This window comes from Bufo bufo, chromosome 2, assembly GCF_905171765.1.
Source record: "Bufo bufo chromosome 2, aBufBuf1.1, whole genome shotgun sequence".
NCBI classification, from domain to species: Eukaryota; Metazoa; Chordata; class Amphibia; order Anura; family Bufonidae; genus Bufo; species Bufo bufo.
In genome coordinates, this window is record NC_053390.1 from 677,453,398 (window position 1) to 677,476,175 (window position 22,778).

The window sequence follows — 22,778 nt, forward strand, 5'->3', positions numbered from 1 at the left end:
TTTAGGCCAGAAATACAGCTTTGGCATACTGGGGCATACTGGGTGAAACAAACCCCTCTGTTTAATATACTGCACATCTGGGATTAGACGTGCAGAAGTGACTGTGAAATTTAGGCCACAAATACGACTTTTGCTTACTGGGGTTAAAAAAAAATCTCTGATATACTGCACATCTGGGATTAGAGGTGCATAAGTTACTGTGAAATTTAGGCCACAAATACGGCTTTTGCTTACTGGAGTTAAAAAAAACCTCTGATATACTGCACATCTGGGATTATAGGTGCATAAGTTACTGTGAAATTTAGGCCACAAATACCGCTGTCATATAGAGTTAAAAATATATATTTTTAGTGCAATACCCTACATCACGGTTTTTATTGGCGGTTAATTATTTTGAACAGACTTAACCACTTTTTACTTTGCTTGGTGAACGCTAACTATGAGGCAAACATCTAATAAGGGACGTGGTCATGGTCGTGGTGGTGGTGTTGGGTGAGCCTCTGGTGCAGGGAGAGGACGTAGCCGTTCTGCCACAGCTACACATCCTACTGAACCTACTACCTCAGGTCCCAGTAGCCGCCAGAATCTACAGCGATATTTGGTCGGGCCTAATGCCGTTCTAAGGATGGTAAGGCCTGAGCATGTACAGGCGCTAGTCAATTGGGTGGCCGACAGTGGATCCAGCACGTTCACATTATCTCCCACCCAGTCTTCTGCAGAAAGCGCACAGGTGGCGCCTAAAACCCATGCTTATTAGTCTGTCACATATCCCCCGTGCATATTGGGGAACCTGTCTGAGCCTCAAGTCATGCAGCAGTCTCTTATGCTGTTTGAAGACTCTGCTGGCAGGGTTTCCCAAGGGCATCCACCTAGCGCTTCCCCAGGGGTGGAAGACATAGAATGCACTGACGCACAACCACTTATGTTTCCTGATGAGGACATGGGAATACCACCTCAGCACGTCTCTGATGATGACGAAACACAGGTGCCAACTGCTGCGTCTTTCTGCAGTGTGCAGACCAAAAAGGAGGTCAGGGAAGAAGACTGGGTGGAAGACGATGCAGGGTACGATGAGGTCCTAGACCCCACATGGAATGAAGGTCGTGCCACTGACTTTCAGAGTTCGGAGGAAAAGGCAGTGGTGAGACTGAGCCAACAGCGTAGCAAAAGAGGGAGCAGGGTGCAAAAGCAGAGCAGCCGTCGCCAAAACAGTTTGCCTGCTACTGGCCACTGTCACCAGGGACCGAGCACACCAAAGGCAGCTTCAAGGAGTTCCCTGGCATGGCACTTCTTCACACAATGTGCTGCCGACAAGACGCGAGTGGTTTGCACGCTGTGCCATCAGAGCCAAAAGCAAGGCATTAACGTTCTGAACCTTAGCACAACCTGTATGACAAGGCATCTACATGAAAGACACGGGCTGCAGTGGAGTATGCACCTTCAAAACCAAGAAGGCTCAGGCCCCTCCTGCTCCCTCTTCTGCTGCTGCCTCGGCCTCTTCCTAAGCCTCTGGATGAACGTTGGCACCTGCCGCCCAGCAAACAGAGGATGTGCCACCAACACCACCACCTTTGTCACCAAGCATCTCCACCATGTCACACGGAAACGTTCAGCTCTCCATCTCACAAACCTTGGAGAGAAAGCGTAAATTCCCACCTAGCCACCCTCGATCCCTGGCCCTGAATGCCAGCATTTATAAATTACTGGCCTTTGAAATGCTGTTATTCAGGCTGGTGGAGACGGACAGCTTCAAACAGCTCATGTCGCTTGCTGTCCCACAGTACGTTGTTCCCAGCCGCCACTACTTCTCCAGGAGAGCCGTGCCCTCCCTGCACAGCCAAGTATCGGATAAAATCAACTGTGCACTGCGCAACGCCATCTGTGGCAAGGTCCACCTAACCACAGATACGTGGACAAGTAAGCACGGCCAGAGACGCTATATCTCCCTAACTGCACACTGGGTAAATGTAGTGGCGGCTGGGCCCCAGGCAGAGAGCTGCTTGGCGCACGTCCTTCCGCCTCCAAGGATCGAAGGGCATCATTCTTTGCCTCCTGTTGCCTCCTCTTCCTACTCGGCTTCCTCCTCTTCTTCTACCACCTCCTCATCCGGTCAGCGACAGACCTTCACCACCAACTTCAGCACAGCCAGGGGTAAACGTCAGCAGGCCGTTCTGAAACTAATGTGTTTGGGGGACAGGCCCCACACCTCGTAGGAGTTGTGGCGGGGTATAGAACAACAGACCGACAAGTGGTTGCTGCCAGTGAGCCTCAAGCCCGGCCTGGTGGTGTGCGATAATGGGCAAAATCTCGTTGCAGCTCTGGGACTAGCCGGTTTGATGCACATCCCTTGCCTGGCGCATGTGCTGAATTTGGTGGTGCAGAAATTCATTCACAACTACCCGACATGTCAGAGCTGCTGCATAAAGTGCGGGCCGTCTGTGCGCGAGACCTGTGTGCCCTGTTTCGGGTACTCCACCAACATGGCCAGTGGCGATGACGCCGTTATCAGTGTTACAATACCACTTCTATGTCTCAATGAGAAAACACTTAGGGCGACGACGGAAGAGGATGTGGCCCAGGACGAGGAGGAGGAAGAGGGCTCATCTCTAACACTTTCAGGCCAGTCTTTTAGAAGTGGCTCAGAGGTTTTTTTTTGCAACAGCAGAGGCCAGGTACAAATTTGGCCAGCTGGGGCCCACTACTGGAGGACGAGGAGCAGGGGGAGGATGGGGATGAAGCATGTTCACAGCGGGGTGGCACCCAACGCAGCTCGGGCCCCTCACTGGTGCGTGGCTGGGGGGATACGGAGGACGCAGATGATACGCCTCCCAAAGAGGACAGCTTGTCCTTACCTCTGGGCAGCCTGGCACACATAAGCGACTACATGCTGCAGTGTCTGCGCAACGACAGCAGAGTTGCCCACATTTTAACGTGTGCTGACTGCTGGGTGGCCACCCTGCTGGATCCCCGTTACAAAGACAATGTGCCGTCCTTAATTCCCTCACTGGAGCGTGATCGGAAGATGCGCGACTACAGGCGCACGCTGGTAGACGCGCTCTTGAGAGCATTCCCGACTGACGCCGGGGGACAAGTGGAAGCACAAGGCGAAGGCAGTGGAGGAGGAAGAGGTCGCCAACACAGCTGTGTCAGTGCCAGCACCTCAGAAGGCAGGGTTAGCATGGCCGACATGTGGAAAAGCTTTGTCACCTCGCCGCAACAACCGGCCCCAACTGCTGATATGGAACGTCTTAGCAGGAGGCAGCATTTGAACAACATGGTGGACTAGTACCTGTGCACACGCCTACACGTACTGACTGATGGTTCTGCCCCATTCAACTTCTGGGTCTCCAAATTGTCCACATGGCCAGAGCTTGCCCTGTATGCCTTGGAGGTGCTGGCCTGCCCTGCAGCCAGTGTACTCTCTGAACGTGTATTTAGCACGGCAGGAGGCGTCAATACAGACAGACGCAGCCACCTGTCCACAGCCAACGTGGAGAAGCTCACGTTCATTAAAATGAACCAGGCCTGGATCCCACAAGACTTGTCTGTACCTTGTGCAGAATAGACAGTTCTAACAACCTCAACCATCCATCCTTGTACTCAAGTGCACTTATTCCTTTTCTTTTTATATGTCTCAATATTTTGGGGGATGCCCCTATGTAAAAATGTAAAATAACACACATCTGTGTTGGCTACCTATTCCGCCTACACTGCCAAATCCACCCATTCACCGCCTCCTCAACCTCTTCCTCCTACATCATTCCTAATTTTTATTTTTTTAAGGTCTTTTATGTTTTTTTAATTCATTTCCCTATCCACATTTGTTTGCAGAGCATTTGCCATGCTCTTAAGCACATTTTGCTTCCTTTTGCAGCCCTCTAGCTCTTTCCAGGGCTATTTTAGAGCCATTTTAGTGGCCAAAAGTTCGGGTCCCCATTGACTTCAATGGTGTTCGGGTTCGGGGTCAAGTTCGGGTCCCGAACCCGAACTTTTTTTTTCAAGTTCGGCCGAACCTGCCGAACCCGAACATTCAGGTGTCCGCTCAACTCTATTAGTTTACTGTATTAAATATATTCTATTTGCATGCTATAATATATACATGTATGTAGCTGTACATTCTTCCTACGTCCCTTCGTAGTGCTTTCAGCAGTTCAGCCTAATCAAGAGCTTTGACAAACTTCCTATAAAGGGGGTTCTCTGGGTGACAGATATCGATAACCTATTCTCAAGATAGGTCATCAGTTTTAAATTGGTGGGGGGGGGGGGGGGGTCAGCCATGGATGAGCAGTACACTTGTTTTTGGCCCTGCCGAGATTTGGGTCTGTATTGTGCATGTGCCAATATATGAATTAACGCCGCAAGTTTAAGAACAACCTTATTAGTATAGGTCTCTTTGCTGATATGTCAAACCTCTTTTATGTTTTGTATTTCGATCCTTATGTATCATTTGCTGCTTTAAACCAACTGGTTAGCATTTAAAATATCTTGGCCCAATACAGTAATCTAGTCAAGGCTTTCTTTGGCTGTTTGATGCATATTCGGTTGGCAACTGGGGGGCAAATTGGCACATGCACAATACAGATCCAAGTCTCAGCAGAGCCAAAAACAAGTGTACTGCACATCCATGGATGAGCCCCACCAATTCGATACTGATGATGATGATATATTTATATTGTGGGGTTTCGCTCTGGTAGTTAAGATTAGCGGGTGCAGCACAGAGGCAAAGTACAAGTTCTTGGTTCAAAAAATCAGTCTTTATTAACACATGAAAGCAAAAACCAAAACGCAAGTTGTTTGGTGATCGTTCACACACATGAAAAGTTCATATACAAAACAGTCACCTTTTTTCCTGGGTGTTACTTCACACCCTATTGGAAGTTCTGCTTTGTCAAGTCCACAGGCAGGCGTTAGGCGGTTTGTTCACCCTCACAGGGGTCTGAGCCTTCCAGCCCGACTCAAGCTGCGGATCCCAACACAGCGCTCAGATCACAGCACACAGACCTTATGAGCTCCACTGTCAGACAGAGGTAATCCTCTCCACCTGGCAGTGCTGGTTGTTTTTTATGCTGCTGACTCATAAAAACCGAAGAAATAAATAACAGCAGCACTCTAGGTATGCCAGGTGCAAATCCCACAACGGTTCCTGAATATGGAACGATGAATTGAAGCACAAAAATGAAGGCAGCACTTCAGTCTTCAAGTGAAAAGGTGAATTTTTTTTACACCCAACAGCAATGCAGCATTTCAGCTCTCTCAATGGAGCCTTTGTAATATATATCATATTATCACATATCAAATGAGGTCCATAAATTTGGTAGTGTAATTGTGCGAGAATGTATGTACACTTATTAGTGTAGGCCCTTGACTACAGCGTAATCTGCACTGCCCTGATGGCAGCTCTGGAGTAGCACCATGGAAGATGATTACTGTTATGGCAGTCAGTGTTTCACCACAGTGTCAACCAACTTATTTGACTTTGGACTACTCCTGAGGGTATTATACTGTTTTTCACCATTTAACTCCTTTACAGGGATCTGGACTTTGTGGCAGGGGAACCACCAGGCCGGTTCCTCCTGGCTCAGTCTTTGTATAAGTGACAGCGGACCCACAGGGATCAGAGACACTGATGCAGGGCACAGAGGAAACAGACAAAATTGTAGTCAGGAACAGGCCGAGGTCAGGGCAGGCAGAGTACATGCAATAAAGTAAACGGTTGAAGGTCAGGGCAGGCAGTGGAGGGTCGATATGAGGTCAGACACAGGTCAGGTCAGGCAGTGGAGAGTCAAAATCCAGAAAACGTAAAGTGGCAGATAACAGAATACCACATTTTTGCAAGAACTAGAAAGCTAGAGAACCTATTGCTTGAGCATCCTTACACAGGGATCGATGCCCTAAATTCACTGAGGAAGCTAGCCATAGTTTGGAGCAGAGTAGGGTACATGAGCGCTGGCCTTTTAAGAGCAGAGGGAACATGCACACTTGCCCTATGGGCAGAAAAGGAGAGACCATGACGGCAAACAAGCCGAAGCCTGCATGGAGGGACAGAGCTACCTTGGTGACTGTGGCTGTTGGAACAGGAAAAACAGGTAGCAGATCCACATCACCGGGACACAAAAAGCTGGGACGTGAGTTGAGCATCTGTAACGGTCACGTCCACACACACACAGGGGGAAGAATGGTGACCACTGCGCTCCACCCTCACCCCTGGCCCTGCCTACTTGCCTCACGAGTCCTGATGACAGGGGACAACTGGACGACAGTCCCTAACTTAGGATACGTGCAGGGAAGACAGACAAGACAAAATACGGAACATGAACGGACCGGGTCAGAACCAAGAGAGCTACGCAGTACAAAGGGTTAAGCAAAGAATGGTCAGGAGAAGCCGGGGTCAAATACCTGGAGAGTAGAGAAGTACAAGAGGAGTCCTAAGAGAGTAGTCAAGTGGGAGCCGAGGTCACAATACCAGGACGGATACGCAGTACAGGAGGAGCAGGCAAAGGATCGTCAGGGAACGGAATCAGGTGAGTATTCAGTAGTCCAACAAATAGCCAGGAAACTAGAAATTAACAGGCAACCTGTGGCTAGCAGGCTGCCTGTATTTATAGTGGGGAGTGAGGGTCATGTGACGTGGCCAGCGTCACATGACCGACAGACCAACCAGTTGAGCACCGAGTGATCAGTTCGGTGCTCAAGGCAGGCTTAGGAGCAGGGAACCACCCAGCAGTAAAGCCGCCCTGGGAATGAGGTCAAACACAGATCCTCATTCCTAAAGCTAAGCAACAGGTCTGCGGGTAATGGGGGACCGAGTGCACCTTCGGAACCCCGTTACAGCATCAGTGGCTGCCACCCACCTCTGTAGCAATTACTCTAATTAAACTAAGTATTAATTAATTAGTCAATTAATTACCATATTTTCTGGACTATAAGATGTAACTAAGTTTTAGTTGGAAGAAAATAAAATGTGTCCAACCAAATAGTGGTCTTTACAATAATGAAGAAGGTATATGTGTATGTTAAAGAAGTGGCATTTATACACTGATACTATTACACTTGTTCTCTCCTTCTATGTAACTCATCTGGCTAAATAATAGGGAGCTCAAGACAAATTTACAGTAATCGCTGCTTCCTATAGCTGCAGTATGTACATAGGCAACCATAGAAGATTGTGGGAAAAACTGAGAAAATAGTGGATTAATTGTATTTTGTTTTTCAGTATTCATTAATTAAAGGGATTTTCTGGGATTGCAATATTGATGACCGATTCTCAGAATAGGTCATTACTATCAGATGGTGGGGGTCCGATACCCTGCACCCCTGTCGATCAGCTGGTTGAAGAGAAGGCAGCACTGGTGCAGGTGCAGCCTTCCCTTCATCGTTTACCTGCTCGTCATCGACATCGCGGCGGTGACAGGTGTAATTACAAGAACCCATCCCATTCACTTCTATAGGATGGCTCCTTCCTATTCAAGTGTATAGGATACCCACTTCACGCAAGTTATTTAGTATACTCAGAATTAAAAAATAGATCAAACACATCACATAAGTCTCAATTTTCGAGTTGGGTGTGTACCTCAGACATATTTGATGCGTTTGATCTCTTTTTTTAATTCTGTGAGAATAATAAATAACTTGTGTGGAGTGCATATCCTGGTGGTATTTCACTATGTCCGCGGCTTGTGTCATGTATTCTCTTGGATAGTGTGGATTACATGTGGACCATTTGTAAACTGTGGTGAAATCCTGTGGATTCAGCTGAGCATTCAGAAGATCAGCACACTGGAGAGACTGTGATCCTCTTACTGGTGATCCCAGCAGAAATATATAATAAGTACTACATTTCGAACCGCTTGAATTGCACAGTCCTAGAGATAACAGGGTTACAACTACAATTCAATGGTAAACAATGGAGCCTAGATCAGGAATGAAACTTAGTTCAGCTGATTAGCATAGACTCTTGGCTGCTGTTCAAAGGCCTCTAGTGACCCAGCCTTTGCATTGATGGCCTGAGGGCTTGACCCCCATCACCTAGTCCTAGGCCACCACATTGCTGACAGAATGCAGAAGGATAGCTGACCCAACTAGATCCTCAACACAGATAGAGATTAGTACTGTTTCAGAAGACCTTCCCAACCACTATAGGGCCATATTTAACCCATCCTGCATGTGCCTGGGACCTAGTAGATGCCAGAAAAAGATGTATTTAAAAAGTAACTTCACACTAAAAGATGCACTGAACTTTTAATCCCATTTTAAGTGCATCTTATAGTCATGGTAATTAATTAACAAATTAAAGGGGTTGTCTCACCTAGTTAGTTTCAAGATCCATTATGGCTTTCAGGGCTTTGATTCCCTGCTTGTTGGGGGCGAAGCTGAGCACTGACGAGGTGGCGGTGGAAATTACTGCACATGCACAACAATATGTGCGCGCTTTCTCCTTTGAAACCTGGCCAACAGAGCAGCTGGCTGAGCTGCATGGCCACCACTGAGAACATTACAGTGGTGGCATTAACCCCTAGAAATGAGCATGGAATTTGGGGCTCTTTGAAGGAGAAGACAAGGCAACAGTGGTATAATAGAAAAATTAACTACAAGGAAGAAAGGATCCTAGGACTACAAAGAACAGATTAAATATTAATTGTATTCGGGTCGGCTCAAGATAAGTACGCCTACCTGCCTACCTACCTACTATACTAAGCAGTAGGGGTATGCCGAGACTGCTGTACGGAGGGTAGGCTAAAGGGGCCCACCCCATTGAGTAGTTAGAATAAAAGGGGACTTGGGAGAATGGGGCAGAAACGAGCCGCCGGTAAGGTGAGCGGGAGGCTGCGGTTTATAAGCAGTATAGTCCCGCCTCCCCTCACACAAATGCGGCAAATAGCCATTTGCCTTTAACTTGTATTCGGGTCGGCTCAAGATAAGTACCCCTACCTACTATACTAAGCAGTAGGGGTATGCCGAGACTGCTGTATGGAGGGTAGGCTAAAGGGGCCAAAAATAACAACCATAGCTCAGGACAATAGTGTTATTAACTAAATTACAATACCAGATTCCTGAAAGCATTAAACATTTCACACTGCGGATTTGGTATATATCGTGCATAACAAGCCGACTGCCATCTGCCCAACTTCTTAATAACATGCACTAAGACGTTGTGCTTGGAGGCGGCGAAGCTTGGAATGCCCATGGTAAAAGATCATGTGATGTCACCAAAGGTCCTTTACCTGTAATTAATGCTCACCACAGGTCCTGTTCAGCAAAGGAGACAGAAGGAGATGCCGGGCTACGCGATCAAGTGGATTAAGGTGAGTTAAATTATTATAATTTTTTTTAACCCCTCCAGCGCTAGTTTACTATGCATTCTGTATTCAGAATGCTATTATTTTCCCTTATAACCATGGTATAAGGCAAAATAATAATGATCGGGTCTCCATCCCGATCGTCTCCTAGCAACCGTGCGTAAAAATCGCACCGCATCCGCACTTGCTTGCGGATGCTTGCGATTTTCACGCAACCCCATTCACTTCTATGGGGCCTGCATTGCGTGAAAAACGCAGAATATAGAGCATGCTGCGATTTTAACACAACGCAAAAGTGATGCGTTAAAATCACTGCTCATCTGAACAGCCCCATTGATATTAATGGGTTGGGATTCAGTGCAAGTGCAATACGTTCACCTACCGCATTGCACCCGCGCGGAAATCTCGCCCGTGTGAACGCAGCCTAAAGAGTTCCCTTGTATATGATTTTTTTTTTTCTTCAAACTGCCCCCCTTTTTTTTCTCTCTCTTCCTAAACTCCCACTTTTTTTATTTTTATCATCTGCTGCCTGGAGGCTGCAGCAGACCAGATGAATCAAGAGCCTACCAGAAGCAAAACTGCCTTGCATGCACCCCTGCCTCACTACAAGCACGGCGGCCTGTGCTATACATTACAATGTGTCGAGAGCGAAGTCACGCTGACTCCTGCAACCTGAGAGTCTGCCGCATGGGGAGCCGATTTTTATTATTATTATTATATATATTTTTTTTTATTAAACTGACACTTTTTTTCTCAACCCACACCCAATTTATTTTTATTTATTTTCCTTTGAACCACTATCACCTGCTGCCTGGAAGCTCCAGCAGACCAGATGAATCAAGAGCCTACCAGAAGCAAAACAGCCTTGCATGCACCCCTGCCTCACTACGAGCACGGCGAGAGCGGAGTCGCGCTGACTCCTGCAACCTGAAAGACTGCCGCGTGGGAAGCCGATGCTGCCAGGCAGAAACGTTCCGGTGCGGTGGTGCTCCCTTACCTAAAGGAGCCGACACACCGCCGGCCAGACTGAGAGGATGAAAGACCGTTAAAAGTCCCTGTGCAGCCAGACATAAGCCTGATGGGACTGAATATAGCCTATGTACTGCCCCGTCCTATGATGTAACAATACCGGATATACATATAAAACACTCCTTATCATTTTTAACCCCTTTAATTTATTATTATTTTATTTTTTTCTGTAACACACCTTTTCCACCCCCTTTTTTTTTTTTTTTTTTACCACTGTAATACTACACAACCATAACCAGAATGTATCAAGACATGACAGGCAAATGTAAGCTGTAATAACACCGCCGACCAGCAGATGGCATGCTGGGACAACCTAAGGTAGCAGAGCGCGGCTCTCAACACATGGAAACCGGCTCTGCCGCCCGCCGAGACGTGCAGGTAACAACGTGCGGCGTGTCGGTGACGATCCCTCCCCCCCTGCCCAGGAATGAAGCCGCAAGGCCCCGATCTTACCGCTGGAAGACGTGAACGCTGGGATGTAGACATCGATGCCGATGAGAGGCAGAGACCGTATACTCACGTGCGTACAGGCGCCCGGAAGTGACACAGAAACGAGCCGCCAGTAAGGTGAGGAGGAGGAGGCTGTGGCTTATAAGCAGTATAGTGCTCTCTGCATTAAACTGTTTTACAGCCCCTCTTCTTTGATCTGCAAGTGAGAACTGTTGCATTCATAACATGTATGATAATTGATTTCTTACCTTAGATAAATATGAATGGCCATCAGATCCACATACAGGATTGGAATAAGCTGCTGGACACTGTTTGCAACTGGAAGAAAGAGGGACACCTCTCCAGTACTTGTAGCTTAATCCAGCTTCTTTCATGCTGTAATAAAATAGCATTGATTACTAATGTCAATGCAGACAAATATTTCAATTAGTTTGACACAGTGTAATAAACATACATTTCTATTAATCAGCGCTCAGCACAATTTACAAGTAAAATCCATAACAGGAATTGATCAATCTGCAAAAGTAACCCCAAATTTGATACTACAAATGTTAACAAAATTATACATCCTTAACTAGTACATTTTAAGACCAAGCCATTTTGGGATTCAAGACTAAACTAGATTTTCATATTTCATTGCAGTATTATGAACATTTTTTTGTTTTGTATTAGCAGAGATATACAAGAGTTAGTTTTTTGCTGGACTAGCTGTAGTCTATTTGTTAACAGCTGGCATGACAGTTTGTATATTAGGGTTCTTCCAAACACAGGTGATGATGTCCTGGCATTTTTGGGACAAAAAAAGCCCTAAAAAACACATCTGAATTGATCAGTGTTTCTTTAAATAGTTTTCTTTATGCATTATGCATTTTTTGACCATTATGTTTTTTTAGCACTTGGAGTTTTTTATAATGGCATTTTTTCATGTCTAGCATTTTACTAGAAGAAAGTATGTGGCTTCCCTGTAATTTCACTCCTTCTGTAGAGTTGTATGGGAAAAATCTTTTTTTTTAAATGACACGCAAAAACGGCATTAAAATGCTGCACATGCGTTTCGTTTGAAGCAGAAAAAAAAGTCTATGGGAAAAAAATTACAGAGAAACGGGGAAAAAACATCAATGTTTCTAGTCAAAAGACCCATGCAACATGCATGCCACAATTTTGTATGAAATTAGAGTCAATAGAGACTCTATATAGTGGAATAATTATAGATCCATACAAAATGGAGCTGTAATATGACTATGTGAATGTGACCTTATACAGATTTAAAATAAAAAAGGTAGGCCTGTACATTTAATCAAACCAAATATGGCTGATAAAATCAAAATTAAATCCACATAATATAAAAATAAATGTGTGCATAAAAAGTTAACACTGAAAAACAACTGAATACAACACTCACTGGATACGTAGATGCATTTTTATAATCTGCATGAATTTATTTAGTCCTAAGAACATCTAGTGTTATGATGAATTAACTGCTAAAAATGGAAAACACTTGTGTTAAAATATTTATAATATAAAAATATAATATAATCTTTAATTTGGGCTTTTTAGTATTCTTTATCCACAGTTATTGCCCAATACTATAATGAAACTGTATACATAATACTGTACACAATAAAGCCTTACGGACTAAATACCAACTTGACCCAGATGGTTATATCACAGTAAAATATAACTTTTAATCGTCACTATTAAAACTGTTTGTGTGAGACAGACAAAAAGGAATTAAAAATATACTGTTCCCTGTCTTTTGATGGCTAATGTGTGTGTGTTTTGTTTTGCCCTTGCAGGGGTGTGCAGTCTCCCCACTGAGGTCACTGACTTTCTGATTCGGGGCAGCATTGAATAAGGAACGCCACAACCGAGGTATAAATAACCTCTCAAACATAGTTGACACCTGAAAGAACCAATAAATTCAAGAGACGTCATGTGGGTAAGTGTTGATGCGCCTGTCTCCATCCAATCCCACGACCTGACACACCATCTCAATCATACCCCTTATCCAATCACAGTGTCTGGGGGAGTGGCTGTTATGATGTGATGTGCAAAACTTCAGCAGCAACACTCGGTAGTGGACTAACTGAGCATGCGCTGGAACTTAGACATTACCTACGATCTAAACTGCCTAGTGCGCATATCCTGCGCCACAGATAGATGTGCAGGAACATAGCCTGATTTAGGTCCATGTAGGTCCATTGCGCATGTGCTGTGCAACAGATGGTTGCAGTCTGCAGTAAATATCTGAAAGAATGGATAAGAAGAAGACGTGCGGTGTGACAGGTGGGTATGTATGTTTCCACAGGTACCACAGGTTCGGAAAGAAATGTAAAAACAAACAAACAAAAAAAAAATCTAGAAACCCCTTTGTCTGGTTGTCTTCCCTCCATAAAATCACACACTTATACATGATCCATACTCAACAGGATTACCAGTAACTGCGGACCTTCACACATTTCCACATAATATTGGCATAGATATACCATTACAATATCAATATGAGCAGATAGCTATACAAACGGAAAATGCAAATGTGATCGCACACTACATCCAGCACTCTGCCCTCCATGCTGGATGAGACATTGGTTTATATTTTGGCCAAAGCATAGTAAGCCACTCACCGCGTCAAGGTTGTCTCATGAGTGGTCCCTAACTCTTGTTCCTACCTGTTCATGGGCCATGACAGCCACATAAAATCCAGGGGATGCAGGTCAGCATGCAAGCCAAGTACACTTTGCTTGTAACCCCGTCCGATCACATTTGCATTTTCCGTTTGTATATGTATTTCGCCATAGTGATGTGCACCTACACACAGGTTGTGCTGACCCAACCCCCTATTTTTTTCTTTGTAGTATATATTGGAGGCGTGGCGATCTCCTTGGAGTCATTGCACACCTGACCAGTTAATCTGTCCTGGAGGCTGGTTTTAAAGTCAGTATGAAACTGAGTCTGCCTATATAGAACCTACCATTAGCCATCTGGCTCCAGGAGAAGTATATGGTGGGTTTAGCATGCATGTTGGTACTTGCATCCCTGGATCCGATGAAAGCTGTAATGGCACCGGACGGGGTTACAAGCAAAGTGTACTTGGCTTGCATGCTGACCTGCATCCCCTGGATTTTATGTGGCTGTCATGGCCCATGAACAGGTAGGAACAAGAGTTAGGGACCACTCATGAGACAACCTTGACGCGGTGAGTGGCTTACTATGCTTTGGCCAAAATATAAACCAATGTCTCATCCAGCATGGAGGGCAGAGTGCTGGATGTAGTGTGCGATCACATTTGCATTTTCCGTTTGTATATGTATTTCGCCATAGTGATGTGCACCTACACACAGGTTGTGCTGACCCAACCCCCTATTTTTTTCTTTGTAGTATATATTGGAGGCGTGGCGATCTCCTTGGAGTCATTGCACACCTGACCAGTTAATCTGTCCTGGAGGCTGGTTTTAAAGTCAGTATGAAACTGAGTCTGCCTATATAGAACCTACCATTAGCCATCTGGCTCCAGGAGAAGTATATGGTGGGTTTAGCATGCATGTTGGTACTTGCATCCCTGGATCCGATGAAAGCTGTAATGGCACCGGACGGGGTTACAAGCAAAGTGTACTTGGCTTGCATGCTGACCTGCATCCCCTGGATTTTATGTGGCTGTCATGGCCCATGAACAGGTAGGAACAAGAGTTAGGGACCACTCATGAGACAACCTTGACGCGGTGAGTGGCTTACTATGCTTTGGCCAAAATATAAACCAATGTCTCATCCAGCATGGAGGGCAGAGTGCTGGATGTAGTGTGCGATCACATTTGCATTTTCCGTTTGTATATGTATTTCGCCATAGTGATGTGCACCTACACACAGGTTGTGCTGACCCAACCCCCTATTTTTTTCTTTGTAGTATATATTGGAGGCGTGGCGATCTCCTTGGAGTCATTGCACACCTGACCAGTTAATCTGTCCTGGAGGCTGGTTTTAAAGTCAGTATGAAACTGAGTCTGCCTATATAGAACCTACCATTAGCCATCTGGCTCCAGGAGAAGTATATGGTGGGTTTAGCATGCATGTTGGTACTTGCATCCCTGGATCCGATGAAAGCTGTAATGGCACCGGACGGGGTTACAAGCAAAGTGTACTTGGCTTGCATGCTGACCTGCATCCCCTGGATTTTATGTGGCTGTCATGGCCCATGAACAGGTAGGAACAAGAGTTAGGGACCACTCATGAGACAACCTTGACGCGGTGAGTGGCTTACTATGCTTTGGCCAAAATATAAACCAATGTCTCATCCAGCATGGAGGGCAGAGTGCTGGATGTAGTGTGCGATCACATTTGCATTTTCCGTTTGTATATGTATTTCGCCATAGTGATGTGCACCTACACACAGGTTGTGCTGACCCAACCCCCTATTTTTTTCTTTGTAGTATATATTGGAGGCGTGGCGATCTCCTTGGAGTCATTGCACACCTGACCAGTTAATCTGTCCTGGAGGCTGGTTTTAAAGTCAGTATGAAACTGAGTCTGCCTATATAGAACCTACCATTAGCCATCTGGCTCCAGGAGAAGTATATGGTGGGTTTAGCATGCATGTTGGTACTTGCATCCCTGGATCCGATGAAAGCTGTAATGGCACCGGACGGGGTTACAAGCAAAGTGTACTTGGCTTGCATGCTGACCTGCATCCCCTGGATTTTATGTGGCTGTCATGGCCCATGAACAGGTAGGAACAAGAGTTAGGGACCACTCATGAGACAACCTTGACGCGGTGAGTGGCTTACTATGCTTTGGCCAAAATATAAACCAATGTCTCATCCAGCATGGAGGGCAGAGTGCTGGATGTAGTGTGCGATCACATTTGCATTTTCCGTTTGTATATGTATTTCGCCATAGTGATGTGCACCTACACACAGGTTGTGCTGACCCAACCCCCTATTTTTTTCTCATGAGCAGATAGCTGTCTGGACTTCTCTAGTCCATGATATCCTGACTATATCGGAAAATACAATAATGGCATCACTAGGTTTCCTATGTGACATCAAAGTGTAGTTTCCAATTATGTACACCACTGTCAGAACCAGAGGCAGACTGGCCATTTGGACATTAGAGCAGTGCTTGTAGGCCTATAGGTAGAAGAGGACCACAACCCCAGAGATAAAAGCTTTGAGGTTTAGAAGTACAGTCTGCAAAAAAAAAGCTACTCAAAAGAATTGTCTCATCTTTGCAGAACTGTGGTGATTGTTAACCACCTGCCATCTGGGCCATTTCCCCCCTTCCTGACCAGGCCAAATTTTGCAAAACTGACATATCTCACTTTATGTGGTAATAACTTTGGAACGCCTTTATTTATCCAAGTCATTCAGAGATTGTTTTCTCGTGACACATTGTACTTCATGATAGTCATAAATTTGAGTCAAAATATTTCACCTTTATTTATGAAAAAATCCCAAATTTACCCAAAAATTAGAAAAATTTGCAATTTTCTAAATTGCAATTTCTCTGCTTTTAAAACAGAAAGTGATACCTCATAAAATATTTATTATTTAACATTCCCCATATGTCTACTGTATGTTGGCATCATTTTGGAAATGTCATTTTATTTTTTTAGGACGTTAGAAGGCTTAGAAGTTTAGAAGCAATTCTTCAAATTTTTAAGAAAATTGCCAAAACCCACTTTTTAAGGACCAGTTCAGGTCTGAAGTCACTTTGTGGGGCCTACATAGTGGATACCCCCATAAATGACCCCATTGTAGAAACTACACCCCTTAAGGTATTCAAAACCGATTTTACAAACTTTGTTAACCCTTTAGGCGTTCCACAAGAATTAAAGGAAAATGGAGATCAAATTTTTAAATTTCACTTTTTTGGCAGATTTTCCATTTTAATAAATTTTTTTCTTTAACACATCAATGGTTAACAGCCAAACAAAACTCAATATTTATTACCCAGATTCTGCGGTTTACAGAAACACCCCACATGTGGTCATAAACTGCTGTATGGGCACACGGCAGGGCGCAGAAGAAAAGGAACTCCACATGGTTTTTAGATGCCATGTCCCATTTGAAGCCCCCTGATGCACCCTTACAGTAGAAACTCCCAAGAAGTGACCCCATTTTGGAAACTAGGGGATAAGGTGCCAGTTTTATTAGTACTATTTTTGGGTACATATGATTTTTTGATCATTCATTATAACACTTTATGGGGCAAGGTGACCAAAAAATTGGTTGTTTTAGCACAGTTTCTATTTATTTATTTTTACAGGGTTCACCTGAGGGGTTCAGTCAAGTGACATTTTTATAGAGCAGATTGTTACGGACGTGGCGATACCTAATATGTATACTTTTTCTCATTTATTAAAGTTTTACACAATAATAGCATTTTTGAAACAAAAAAATTATGTTTTAATGTGTCCATGTTCTGAGAGCTATAGTTTTTTTTATTTTTTGAGAGATTTTCTTATGTAGGGGCTCATTTTTTGTGGGATGAGGTGACGGTTTTATTGGTACTATTTTGTGGGACATACGCGTTTTTGATCACTTGGTGTTGCACCTTTTGTGATGCAAGGTGACAAAAATTGCTTGTTTTGACACATTTTTTTTAATTTTTTTTTACGGTGTTCACCCGAGGGGTTAGGTCATGTGATATTTTTATAGAGCTGGTTTTTACGGACGCGACAATACCTAATATGTATACTTTTTTTTATTTGTTTCACTTTAACACAATAATAGCATTTTTGAAACCAAAAAAATGATGTTTTAGTGTCTCCATGTTCTAAGAGCTATAGTTTTTTTATTTTTTGAGAGATTTTCTTATGTAGGGGCTAATTTTTTGCGGGATGAGGTGACGGTTTTATTGGTACTATTTTGTGGGACATACGCGTTTTTCATCACTTGGTGTTGCACCTTTTGTGATGCAAGGTGACAAAAATTGCTTGTTTTGACACCGTTTTTTTTTTTTTTTTTTTACGGTGTTCACCCGAGGGGTTAGGTCATGTGATATTTTTATAGAGCTGGTTTTTACGGACGCGGCAATACCTAATATGTATACTTTTTTTTATTTTTTCTATTTTTAACTTTTTTTTTTCATTCCTTACTTGGGGACTTTTTTTTTTTACATGTGAAACTTTTTTTTTTTTTTCCTTCTCTGCATACACAGCGCTCTCTGCACACAAAAAAAACTATATCTGTCTATTAGTACAGAAGTGTAGTTGCTTTAAATCATTTAGGTTCAGACTCTATCAATATAGACATACAGGATATCATTTAATATCCAGAAATATGCCTATATAAGGCTTATTTCTAGCACAGGTTGCAGGACAAAGGTTATTTGAGTGGGGAAAAAGTGGGGGGAAAATGTCACTGCGTTTTATGGGGCATTATGGGCTGATGAATGGCATGAAGGCTGATTGATATGAGGCATGAGAGCTGATAAATAGCATGGGGGCTGATTGATATAAGGCATTGGGGCTGATAAATTGTACGGGGCCTGATATATGGCATGTGGGGCTGATATAAGGCATGTGTCACTGTGAGAGATCTGAGAAGATCGGATAGACTTGCAGCACGTGAGTCTATCTGACAGGTATTTCTGTGTTTCCTTTCTGTTTGTTGTTGTGGGCTGGATCCCATCTCTCCACAGGTTCTGCTTGTTAGCTGTTTAGGAGGCTCTATTTAAGTCCGCCTCTTACTGCTGACTTTGCGTTTGATATTTTCCTTCTGGAGTTCTTTACTGGTTGTTTGTGGATCCTCCACTTCCTGCTCGTCTTAAAGGGCTTCTGTCACCCCACTAAACTCTTTTTTTTTTTGTGTGTATTTATAATCCCTATCCTGCCATATTGCCATACATTATGTTATTAATAATTTTCGTTCAGTAGATTTAGCAAAAAACATACTTTTATGATATGCTAATTACCTTTCTACCAGCAAGTAGGGCGTCTACTTGCGGGTAGCAGCCGCAGAAAACCGCCCCCTCCTTCTGTTGATTGACAGGGCCAGCCGCGATGTCCTCCTCCGGCCAGCCCTGTCAGCATTTCAAAAATCGCGCGCCTGTGTTGATTCGGCGCAGGCGCTCTAAGATAAGGAGACTCGCCTCCTCAGCACTCCCTCAGTGCGCCTGCGCCGATGACGTCTTCTCTTTTGGTGACGTCATCACATTTCTATATAAGTTTTTCTATAAATTTATTGTTCTACATGTCTTAAAAAAAAAAAATGGTTTGGGTAAAAGTTATAGCGTTTACAAACTATGGTACAAAAATGTGAATTTCCGCATTTTGAAGCAGCTCTGACTTTCTGAGCACCTGTCATGGTTCTACAATGGCCAGACAGTACAAACACCCCACAAATGACCCCATTTCGGAAAGTAGACACCCTAAGGTATTCACTGATAGGCATAGTGAGTTCATGGAAGTTTTTATTTTTTGTCACAAGTTAGCGGAAAATGATGATCTCATATTCCACTAACTTGTGACAAAAAATAAAAACTTCCATGAACTCACTATGCTCATCACGAAATACCTTTGGGTGTCTTCTTTCCAAAATGGGGTCACTTGTGGGGTAGTTATACTGCCCTGGCATTTTAGGGTCCCTAATGCGTGAGAAGAAGTCTGGAATCCAAATGTGTAAAAAATGCCCTGTAAAATCCTAAAAGTACTCATTGGAATTTGGGCCCCTTTGCCCACCTAGGCTGCAAAAAAGTGTCACACATGTGGTATCGCCGTACTCAGAAGAAGTAGGGCAATGTGTTTTGGGGTGTATTTTTGCATATACCCATGCTGGGTGAGAGAAATATCTCTGTAAAAGTCAACTTTTCCCATTTTTTTATACAAAGTTGTCATTATAGGGAGATATTTATCTCACCCAGCATGGGTATATGTAAAAAGACACCCCAAAACACATTTCCCTACTTCTCCTGAGTACAGCGATACCACATGTGTGACACTTTTTTGCAGCCTAGGTGCGCAAAGGAGCCCAAATTCCAATGAGTATCTTTTAGGAGGGCATTTGGATTCCAGACTTCTCACGCTTTAGGGCCCCTAAAATGCCAGGGCAGTATAAATACCCCACATGTGACCCTATTTTGGAAAGAAGACACCCCAAGGTATTCCGTATTTTTTTTTTTTTGGCACAAGTTAGCAGAAATTTTTGTTTTTTTGTTTTTTATCTCTAAGTCTCCCTTTCCGCTAACTTGTGACAAAAAATAAAATTTTACATGAACTCGCCATGCCCCTCACAAAATACCTTGGGGTGTCTTCTTTCCAAAATGGGGTCACATGTGGGGTATATTTACTGCCCTGGCATTTTAGGGGCCCTAAAGCATGAGAAGAAGTCTGGAATATAAATGTCTAAAAAAATTTACGCATTTGGATTCCGTGAGGAGTATGGTGAGTTCATGTGAGATTTTATTTTTTGTCACAAGTGAGTGGAATATGAGACTTTGTAAGAAAAAACAAAAAAAAATCTATTTCCGCTAACTTGTGCCAAAAAAATGTCTGAATGGAGCCTTACATGGATCAATGACAGGGGGGTGATCAGGGAGTCTATATGGGGTGATCACCACCCTGTCATTGATCACCCCCCTTTCATTGATCACCCCCCTGTAAGGCTCCATTCAGAGGTCCGTATGTGTTTTGCGGATCCAGGGATCCATGGATCGGATCCGCAAAACATATACGGACGTCTGAATGGAGCCTTACAGGGGGGTGATCAATGACAGGGGGTGATCAGGGAGTCTATATGGGGTGATCAACCCCCTGTCATTGATCACCCCCCTGTAAGGCTCCATTCAGACGTCCGTATGTGTTTTGCGGATCCGATCTGTGGATCCGCAAAACACATACGGACCTCTGAATGGAGCCAGCCTTACAAGGGGGTGATCAATGACAAGGGGGTGATCACAGAGTCTCAATGGGGTGATCACTCCCCTGTAAGGCTCCATTCAGACGTCCGTATGTGTTTTGCAGATCCGATCCATGGAATGGAGCCAGCCTTACAGGGGGGTAATCAATGACAGGGGGGTGATCAGGGAGTATATATGGGCTATATGTCATTGATCACCCCCCTGTAAGGCTCCATTCAGTCGTCCGTATGTGTTTTGCGGATCCGCGGATCCATGGAACGGATCCGCAAAACACATAAGGACATCTGAATGGAGCCTTACAGGGGGGTGATCAATGACAGGGGGGTGATCAGGGAGTCTAATATGGGGTGATCAGGAGTTAATAAGGTGTTAATAAGTGACAGGGGGGGGTGTAGTGTAGTGGTGTTTGGTGCTACTTATTACAGAGCTGCTTGTGTCCTCTGGTGGTCGATCCAAGCAAAAGGGACCACCAGAGGACCAGGTAGCAGGTATATTAGACGCTGTTATCAAAACAGCGTCTAATATACCTTTTAGGGGTTAAAAAAAATCGCATCTACAGCCTGCCAGTGAACGATCGCCGCTGGCAGGCTGCAGATCAGCTAGTTTACCTCCGGTTCCTGTGAACGCGCGCGCCTGTGTGCGCGCGTTCACAGGAAAACTCGCGTCTCGCGAGAGGACACGCCGGCGCGTCCACTCAGAATAACAGGGCCGCCGCAAAGACGCAATCCTGCGTACGGGGGTCCTGTAGTGGTTAATACCCCTGAGGGCCACTTCGAGAACTTGGTCATGCCCTTTGGATTGACTAATGCTCTGGCGGTATTTTAGCACTTTATCAATGAAATTTTTCATCATTTGGTGGGGAGGTTTGTTGTTATTTATCTCGATGACATACTAATTTACTCGCCCGATATGGAAACTCATCAGGATCATTTAAGACAAGTATTACTGATCCTCCGGGAGAATAAGTTATATGCTAAGTTAGAAAAATGTGTGTTTGCTGTTCAGGAGCTGGAGTTTCTGGGTTACCTGCTTTCTTCCTCAGGTTTTCGTATGGATCCCGAAAAGGTCCGTGCAGTATTGGACTGGGATAAACCTGAGAATCAGAAAGCGCTGATGCGGTTTTTTGGGTTTACTAATTACTACAGAAAATGCATCCTGAATTATTCTACTGTTGTCAAGCCTTTGACCGACATGACCAAGAAAGGTGTGGATTTCTCAGTCTGGTCTGAAGAGGCATTACATGCCTTTTCTGCAATAAAGAAATGTTTCGCTTCTGCTCCCATTCTGGTGCAACCTGATGTGTCTCAGCCTTTCATTGTGGAGGTTGACGCGTCAGAAGTAGGAGTCGGAGCAGTTTTGTCAGTGGGGTTAATCCGCTGGCATGGCTGTAAACAGCGATGCCAGCGGATACAGCAGGGGCCCGGTTACCACGGACTGCCGGGCCCCTGCAGTGATCGGGTGCGCACCGCTCCGGTGCCCGCCCGATCATCCCGCCGTGCATGTACGGTGGAATGCATTCTGACAATGCATCCCCTGCCGTACATGTATGGCGTTCTGCGCTAAGGGGTTAAGAGGCTCTATTTAAATCCGCCTCTTACTGGTGACTTTGCGGTTGATATTTTCCTTCTGGAGACTGCAATGGTTTGTCCACAATGGAGAGCCAGAATCAGCAGCACTTGCAATATTTCAGCGACCACCACTACCACCAGCGATGGACTGAAGTTTCTTGGGCCCACCAGAAGAAATTATTTTGAGGGCCGACCCTTTATAGGGACTTAAGTGCCCTATTTTTTTAGGGTTCCATTATTGGCAGAGCTTGGACCCAACGGAGGATCTTCTGATACACTGGTGGTCCAGTCTGATCCTGACTACTGACAACTTTTGAACCCTAACCAACAGCAGCAGCAGTGTCACCTGTTCTTGAGCTGACTACAGTAAAAGTAAATGTGCAACTGACGGGTTTTGTAGATGTTTTAGCTGCACGTTGGCTCTGCTCTTTATTGCCACCACTATCCTCTTCCTCTGATATCATCATTACATTCTCGTCACCCTAATCAAGTTTTCAGGTCTAGTCCAATACACAATCATCATCATCATCATCATCATGATTCCTGCTACTTTTCTCAGGCTGTGTTGTTAAGGGCTCCTTGT

General features: G+C 44.5%; 1 protein-coding gene across 3 annotated transcripts in view; it reads right to left on the bottom strand.

The window, feature by feature from the left end:
* Nucleotides 1-22,778, bottom strand: part of SPOCK3 (SPARC (osteonectin), cwcv and kazal like domains proteoglycan 3) — a 594,136-nt gene that overhangs the window by 147,604 nt on the left and 423,754 nt on the right. For all 3 annotated transcript variants that reach the window (XM_040418639.1, XM_040418640.1, XM_040418641.1), the window contains exon 5: nucleotides 11,024-11,150. In XM_040418639.1, coding sequence (XP_040274573.1) covers nucleotides 11,024-11,150 — 127 coding nt within the window. The remainder of the gene's footprint in view (nucleotides 1-11,023; nucleotides 11,151-22,778) is intronic.